The sequence below is a fragment of the Lepisosteus oculatus genome, chromosome 24, assembly GCF_040954835.1.
Source record: "Lepisosteus oculatus isolate fLepOcu1 chromosome 24, fLepOcu1.hap2, whole genome shotgun sequence".
NCBI lineage: Eukaryota > Metazoa > Chordata > Actinopteri > Semionotiformes > Lepisosteidae > Lepisosteus > Lepisosteus oculatus.
Genome location: NC_090719.1, coordinates 2,859,253 through 2,867,402, shown reverse-complemented (window position 1 = coordinate 2,867,402; position 8,150 = coordinate 2,859,253). Strand labels below are relative to the sequence as shown.

At 49.6% G+C, this 8,150-nt stretch overlaps 1 protein-coding gene across 2 annotated transcripts; it reads left to right on the top strand.

The window, feature by feature from the left end:
* The first annotated feature begins 702 nt into the window (after positions 1 to 702).
* On the top strand, positions 703 to 5,712 carry nrarpa (NOTCH regulated ankyrin repeat protein a). 2 transcript variants are annotated; one of them, XM_069183474.1, is made up of 2 exons: positions 703 to 929; positions 1,123 to 5,712. In XM_069183474.1, the coding sequence occupies exon 2, from the start codon at positions 1,852 to 1,854 to the stop codon at positions 2,188 to 2,190; it is 339 nt and encodes a 112-aa protein (XP_069039575.1). In that variant the 5' UTR covers positions 703 to 929; positions 1,123 to 1,851; the 3' UTR covers positions 2,191 to 5,712. The 2 variants fall into 2 exon arrangements, with proteins under 2 accessions (XP_069039575.1, XP_069039574.1); XM_069183473.1 differs by having other exon boundaries at positions 1,120 to 5,712.
* The last annotated feature ends 2,438 nt before the right edge of the window (positions 5,713 to 8,150 follow it).

The window sequence follows — 8,150 nt, the reverse complement described above, 5'->3', positions numbered from 1 at the left end:
CAGAGAGCAGGGATCAAAAGCGTTTCTCGGCCTAATGCTGACGGGCAAGCCGAAAATAATTTAACTGTGAGGCCCTCAACAGAAGAGCCGACTCAGCTGTTCCCGAACCAGCAGAGGCATGGGGCTGGGCATGGGTACGAACCGCAGGACGCACGTTGTTCAAAAATGTCTTTGCACAAAGCGTTGTGGGGGTGTGGAGCAAGCTGCCCAGGCATGTTGTCTCTAGACCGATACCGTCGCTTCTTTCTGGAAACGGCTGGAAAAAAATCATCATCTTTTCAGAGCATTTCATAAAATACCCCTGCCAACAGTTAAAACGCTGTCTGTTGCAGTTCTGATTCACATCATTTGTTTTCTGCATTGCAAGATCTGTAATGTTTAACTTTGTTGCAGGCGTATACTATGTTTAAGTAGCAAATGTTTTCGTTACATGTCGCGATAAAATGTGCGCATTACATGTTTTTATGAAAAATAAAAATACCGACCGACTTAGTCATGACAGACTTTATTTTTATTTTTTTTTTGGGGGGGGGGGGTGTTTTCGTTTCTCTCGATTCGACGCTCCACGCAGACCGTCCCTGGGGTGTAACGTAGCCCCGCCCACTTCACGGCTCGCCTGGGGGGAGGGGAGGGGGAAGGGGTTTAAACCACGCCCATCTCCCCCCGCCCCCACGCACACAGCGCGGAACTGCGGCTTCGGGGCCCCGCCCACCGGCCGTCAACCGCCAATCACCGTCCGCGGGCTCCGCCCCTTCTCAGCAGAGCTCGGTTTAAGGGAATCCATTATTATGCAAATAAGGGGCTTGTAAAAACGGTCCCGTCAGCCCCGCTCGCCAGCAGACACAGGCTGAGCGGACCAGCGGATACCAGGGGGTCGCACCGGTGGATTAATACAGAGGCTCTGTCGAGGACTCCTCCTGGGTGTACAGGCAAGTAGTGGGAGAATGCAGCAGCCGCCGCCACCATCGCGATGTGTTGACCCTTTCGGCATGATCCTTAAAGCTTTCTGCGCTGTTAAAGTTTGTTGTTGTTGTTTTTTTTTAACACACGCACGCAACATGTATGTCAAAAGGCTTTCACCATAATAACGAGTCTGTGTTTTTCTTCCTTTTTTTGCAGCAGAACAAATGCCATAAATTAAAAGGGACTTCGAGCGACTGGGGGGCTCATAAAGGAATTTTCACGAGACGCTCGCAAGAGGAGGTAACTTATTTTTTTTAATGAAAAAGAAGACACCCCCACCACCACCACCACCACCACCGTCAGTCAGTCTGTATCGGCGTGCAACTCACCGCTCTGTTTGGAAATAGTTGTTGTGTGTGTTTTTTTTTTTTGGTGTTGTTGCTGTAATTGCTCCTACAACGCGACACTCTTGAATTCTGCTCCTGCAGTCTGCTGCTACAGCCTCACTCCGGGCGCGACGGGGAGTTCTCGGCTCTCAGTGCTCTCTGGCTCGCTGGGTGAAGACTCCGGTTACAAAGCCACGACATCCGAGCGCTGTTCATCTCCGGCTTGTTTCAACCCATTGTCTAGAGAGGTTTTTTTTTTCTCCTCTCTTGCACACCGAGTGTGTCCTCTTCAAACTCCCCCCTCTTTTCGGGAACTTACAGGCGACTGTGGGGTTTTTTTCCCACCTCCCCCTACTTTTAAAAACGCATTTTTTGCATCTTTGTTTTTTGCAACAACAACAACAACAGCAACAAAAAGTGCTTTAACAGATCTATTGGGGAATTCTTAAAATTCTTCTAAATCTAGGCCGCGGTTGCAGGTTTTTGGCTTCCTGTGTGTGTGTGCATATACACACACGCACCAATACAGGATCTCTCGCTTTTCCTCGACCCTCGACCGAGCATGAGTCAGGCCGAGATCTCGCCGTGCTCCGCGCCGCAGAGGGTGTTTCAGGAGGCGGTGAAGAAGGGCAACACGAAGGAGCTGCACTCGCTGCTGCAGAACATGACCAACTGCGAGTTTAACGTGAACTCCTTCGGGCCCGAGGGCCAGACGGCGCTGCACCAGTCGGTCATCGACGGCAACCTGGAGCTGGTCAAGCTGCTGGTCAAGTTCGGGGCGGACATCCGGCTGGCCAACCGGGACGGCTGGAGCGCCCTGCACATCGCCGCCTTCGGGGGCCACCAGGACATCGTCCTGTACCTCATCACCAAGGCGAAGTATTCGTCGGGCGCACGGTGAGCCGCCCGGCAGGTAATGGGGAATCAAAACGGACACACACACACACAAAAACCCCCGAGAGAGTCGTCAAGGGCGCCCCCGTCTCTCTCTCTCCCGCTCCGTTCCCGACGCCTCGCCGAGACCACCGCCACCAGCCCCTCATACAAAATTGTGTGTGTGTGGCAGACAACCTGCTTTTCTCCCCGGGTTAGCTGACCGGAGCAATAGCGGACACGGACGAGAGAGAGACGGAGACAGCGGAAGGATTGTGTCTCTTGTGCGCGCCCACCCTCCTGTCTTCGGTGCGCTGGACAGAGACACCCTTCTCCTCCTCCTCCTCCTCTTTCTCCCCTGGGGATTTTGGCTCGGGAACGACAAAAACAAAACAAAAAAATGGCACGCACCTCGCGTCGAGTCGGTACCGAAACCATTTTTGATATTTCCAGACCGAGACCCTCGGTAGGTTGTTGTCTTGGCTCGTCAGAAGTTGGTGTTCTCGTTTTGTTTTGGGGTGGTTGTGTGTGGGTTTTTTTTTTCTTAAAGGTGCAAAACGACGTTTTCCACCTCGCTGTCTTTTTTTTTTTGGTGGTTGTTGTTGTTTTGTGTGTGTGTGTGTGGGGGGGTCTCTCTCTTTCCGCTGTCTCTAGCCCCGTGGGGGGGCTTCCGCAGTGGAAACGCTGGTCTTGTCGGTCTGGCCTCTGCAAGTGTGGTCGCTCACTCTCTGACCTTATTTAAATGATTGTGTAGTGTCGGGGGGGGGCATTACTTTCCTCTCTCTTGGGAGGGTGGGAGAGACGAGGAGATCCGGTCAAAGACGGGGACGTGACACCCCCTCACCACCACCACCGTTTTACTTAAAGTCGGAGGGCGATGTGTTGTTTTAATTTTTTAAACCTATATGGGTTTGTTACGGTTTCTAGTCTGACTCTGTGGCTGTTGGCGATATATATATTTTTTTTTCCTCAAAGCGGCGTTCAAAAGCATCCCCAAGCGTCTATATATATATATTTTTCTTTTTGACAGATAAAACCGTGTCGCGTTGGAGAGTACTGTACGGCATAGCTTTATAGACGCAACACAATCTCCTGGACGGGCCGTGTTGCCGGGGCGACCCGGGTCCCAGCGAACTTTCCGGCCAGGGGGCTCGTTTTCGCTCCCTAAAATCCTCTTCGCTTAAGAAGAGGTCGCGATCGGAATCTCCTCTTCTTAATCGATCTCCTTTCAGTATTTGAACACACGCCCTAGTCGTTAATGTGATTCCGGGCTAGGGGGGGGGGGTCTTTTTTTGTCCTGTATTTATGAAGGTACATTGAGATTTTTTTTTGTTGTTCTTGAAATGTTGCTATGATTGTTATTCCATTTTGAAACCTATATAGGTTTAAAAAATGTTTTTTTTTTTGTTTTGTTTTAATGTATGATGTCAAAGCTGCTCCGGACTCAATATGATAAAAGTCCAACGTGGAGACCCCACACTATAAACTTAATTTGTAACTACTTTTTTTTTCCTCAAAAGAACACTCCTCTCTACTGTATGTGTGTGTATATATATATATGCATATATATATATAGGTTTCCTTCGGCAACTACCTCGACTATGCAGTATTGACGATTTTTCCAAGTGATCGTTTTTGTGCGGTTCGGCGACACTTTCACAGGACGAATACTGGAGCAGGGGACTGGAAAGCCCCGCGCACGCTGGGACACCGGGTGGGTTTCTGTACCTGGGTGTCTTCTTGAAAAAGGCCAACGCGGTGATCAAGGAGGGCGAACTCGGGAGTGCCGTTGGTCACACGTCGTTAGAATAAAAGTTATTCTAGGAAGCGCCTAAGTACCGAGTCCGTTCCCCTCGAACTCCCCCCCTCCCTCCAGCACCAGCGTCTTGGATCTTTTGCAAAAACCTGCGGTTCGCAGATCTCTCGCGAACACCACCTGGACCCCCGCCTGTCGGACCGGCTCAGTTTGACTCGGTCCAACGTTTTGTTTCTCCCTTGTAAACGTCAGCATTCAAGGATTCTTTTTTCTAAGAACGATTTTTTTTTTTTTTGCATTTTGTTTTCCGATTTTGATTAGCAGAAATAAGATTTATTGCATGATTTTTTTTTTCGGGGGGAGGGCAGGGAGTTTTTGTTGCACAAAATGCGGCTCCTTGTTTTTAACGCCGCCTAGTGTCTGTTTTTGGGGAGGAGCTGAGACCAACGGATATTTACTACTGAGCAGGAGTTTCGTGATCATTATTAATACGATTGTTTGTTGTTTTTTTTTGTGTGTTTAAACAGATAAACACGGGGGGGTAATTCCTGCGTGATTCTAGGCCCACATTTCAATGCAAAGCGCATGACTACAAGGGGAAGATGGACTAACCTGCAGTCGAATTGCATTTTGAAATCATGGCACCTAGTAATATGTTGTTGGTTTTTTTTTTTGCAATGCTGCTTTTATATATAATAAATGTTTTATTTTTGTCTCGTCAACGTCGAAGTCCCAACAGAAGGAGCTTGAACATCCCGCCTAATACATCAAGAGTTTTGTGCGAATGTGTGTTTTCGCTTTCCCTCTGACATCTAGAACTGTTCTCTGCGTTTTCAACACTTTTTATTTTTGCTTCTGTGTACCCGCGTGTCTGAGTTTCTGTCCTGTCCTGCGTCCGCGTGGAGTCTCGGGGGTCTGTACTCTCCCTTCACTCTCTCTCCCCCCCCCCCCCCAAAACCGGGGGCCTCTCGTGGTCGGGGGGCAAAGAAACTGAATCGATATGCATCGCTTTGTGTTAAACTTGAGAAATCTTTTTTTTTTAATTATTATTTTAACATTGCACTGATAACTGTTTTGTCTTTTTTTAAAAAAAATGTTGGTGTAATACCAACTTTATTTTTTCTAAATAGAAAAAAAAACACAGCAAAATACTATTGTATACAAAGCTCCAGGTTGTACTCTTCTTTTAGTGTGCTGCTTTGTGAAACGTAATGTTTGCAAAGTCATTTATATTTCTGTGATTGGGGTGTATATATAAATATATATATTATAAAATAATCTCGAAGCACTTTGTTTCTGAAGTGCGGTCCTCCTGTTTTAGTGAAAGGGGAACAATACATTTGATGGTAAGATCATTGTAACAAAAGAAGTTGCACGATGGCTATTTTCGAGGTTTACTTGATGTGTCATAACATTTATGGCATAGGAGTAAAAAACAAAATGAAATGGTGGTGTTGAGTGAAAGTCTGAAGTTGGTGTTTTTGGACCAAGTTCTGATCGTGTTTTGCTTTTTCAGCAAGCTAAAAAAAAAAGAGAAAATACCAGCAGCTTGGTTTGGAAATAAAAAAATGTACAAAGCGAGATTAAAAGCCAGTTTTGTGATATGGATGTTCCATTGTGTGTTGAGTGCGTGTTTTTTTTTTTTGAATTTTTTTATTGTCGAATGTTGTAACACTGTGATCGATGTGGAAACCGAATCTGAAATGGATGCTGTAATTTTGTACATTTGTGTACAAGTCCGTAAAGAAAAAAAAAATCATTAAACCTTTACTCGTGGGGAAATATGAAAGGAAAGAGAGTGATTCCTGTGTGTTTTTCCTGAAGTTTTGGCCCTGCCTTGCTTTTCCATTCTGCTTCATCCCAGAAGCCGCTGGGTCTTGGCTCTTGAGTGTTTGCTGAGCTCACGGTGGGCACGGGGGGGTCACAAGTAAGTTAGGCTTTACAAACCTCCCCCCTCTCCTAAATCAAACAGCACCCCCACCCCAGCTCTCACGTGTGGTCTCCTGGGGGCTCTTCGGCTGGTTGCCAAAGAGGTGCAGAGTTGTGGGGTGCAGGGAGATCACTAGGGTGGTTAGGGGGTTCCTGTATTCTCGAGCACACACGCCTGGACCGTTTCCAGACGGTGGGTATCGCCCGACGCTGATAAAACCAGTCTGCCCGGGAGTGGTACCCAACTCTGCAAAATGAAAACGGGGACCCCCTTCGGCCCTTAGCGCTTTAAAACAGGAAGAGGCAGGAGCCGGGGAACGTGTCACAAACCGGCTGGCAGGGCACTCTGGGATCAATTAGCTACTGTGCAATCAAGCGAAGGAGGTGGCTGCAAGGAGTCCCCCACCCCACCCCCGGCCTTGCAAACGCTCCCCTGTTCCTCTGCGCGCGGTCTGTAGGGGTGGAAGGTGTGTCGTTGACACGGCGCTTGGGCGAGAGGGCGGACTGACGGGAGCCCGGGAGCCGGTCCTGTCTCCCCCCCCCCCTCTCTCTCTCTCTCCCCGCGAGTTTGAAAGAGCTCTCCCAGATGTTTCGGAGGAGGCTGCAGTTGTTCTAGGAGAGTGTGTGTGTGTGGCTGGTGCCCGTGTCCGTACGCGCGCGAATCGGAGCCGTTCACTGCGGCTCTCCCTGCTAAAAGCATGAAGTGCGTAAGAATCCTTAGTCTTCTTGAGTGTTGAGGGTCACAGAGGCGCAACTTCTCGGGCTCTGTGGGCTAATTAAGCCGATCAAGCAGGGAGCCGCGTCGGCCTGCGCCTGCTGCAAAGGACCAGGGAGCTGTTTCTTCCCTGCTGAAAAGAGACGGCGTTTCGGCTGCGGAGGCGTCTTCAGGTGCCACCGAAGCCTGAGCCGAGAGCACTGTGCCTCTGGTCTTTTCCCCTCGGCAGGGGCATCGACCTTTGCCCGTTTCCCAGCTGAGCAACGGCCTTCCTTCCTGGGGCTGTGGAGGGGTCAGTGCCGGGCAGGGCCGCTCGGACGCGGAGGGAGGTTGAGGCTCAGCAGTCGAGTGCTGGGAGCTGGTGTCTGGAGCAGAGCTGCCCTGGTGAGCCCCTGCACGCGCGAGCAGGAAGAGGCAGCTCAGCCGAGACACAGCCCCACGCACAATGTCTCGCCACACCAACACGGTAGATTTCCCACGGTCTTTGAAACTTACCGTTGGTCTTTAATGGTCTTTTCCACTCCATGTCATGTTTTTTTTATTTTTATTTATTTATTCTTCCTGTTGTCTTCGCCTGCAGTCCCAGATCTCAATTCAAACAGCCAGCGCTCTTCATAGTAAAGCTTTGACTCCAGTTGGACATGGCTGTGCTCTCGATTTCCGCTATGTCCTGAAACGCGTGGGCTGTGGGTGAACGGGTGAGTTTGAGAGCAAGGTCATGACAACAGCATGTCGGCCCTGGCAGGTGGACGCCTACACCAGCCTGCTTGGCTGCTAATAGTAGTGGATCCAAGGATCTTATCCAGCCAGTTCTCGAATGAAGCCCCCACTGCCCTTACTGTAAAGAAGTGACTCTTGTTCTCCATTTCAGTTTGTTCAAAGGGGTCTGACGAAGTGAAAGTCTTTATTTTTACAAATATTTTGCAAAAGGAGCGCTCGTTATAGCCCGTGTGACTGCCATCCATCCACTTGCTAAAGGCTTCTTCCGATCTAGGGTCGCGGGAGGGAGCTTGAGTCTATCCCAGCAAGCAACGGGCACAAGGCAGGCTACACCCTGGAAGGGACACCAGTCCATGGCAGGGCACTCACAAGACATAGACTTGCTCCCACTCACACATGGGGCCAGTCTTACAGAAGCCAATTCGCCCAGAGGTAACCCACACAAACATGTGGAGAACATGCAAACTCCACACAGACAGCCCCCCTGCTCCAGGAGTGAACCCAGAGATCCCAGCAATGCTGAGTCCCGCGCCACCATACTGCCCACTGCCTTTCAGCAAGTGTTCATTTTGTAAGTGTAATTATCAATTCGCCGTTAATTGACAATGAGGTGTTGATGGCGAACCTACACCCATTTCTCCGTGAAATCTGTGCATCATCCTGGCTTATGACGGCTGCGATGTTGTTGTACATCTTTGTAGGAATTCTAGACGGCAGCGGGGGTCCTCATTGAAGCTGCGTGTCTTGCACAGGGGGGGATCTTGAACTATAAAAGTGGACCCCCCCCCAAACCCTCCCCGTTTGCAGTGAATTAACACACTCAGGGAGGCTGGCTCGCTGTCGCTGGGAATGCTGGGACGAACACCTT

Coding starts and splice junctions, on each gene's coding strand:
- nrarpa (XM_069183474.1), top strand. CDS start 1,852: ATGAGTCAGGCCGAGATCTCGCCGTGCTCCGCGCCGCAGAGGGTGTTT.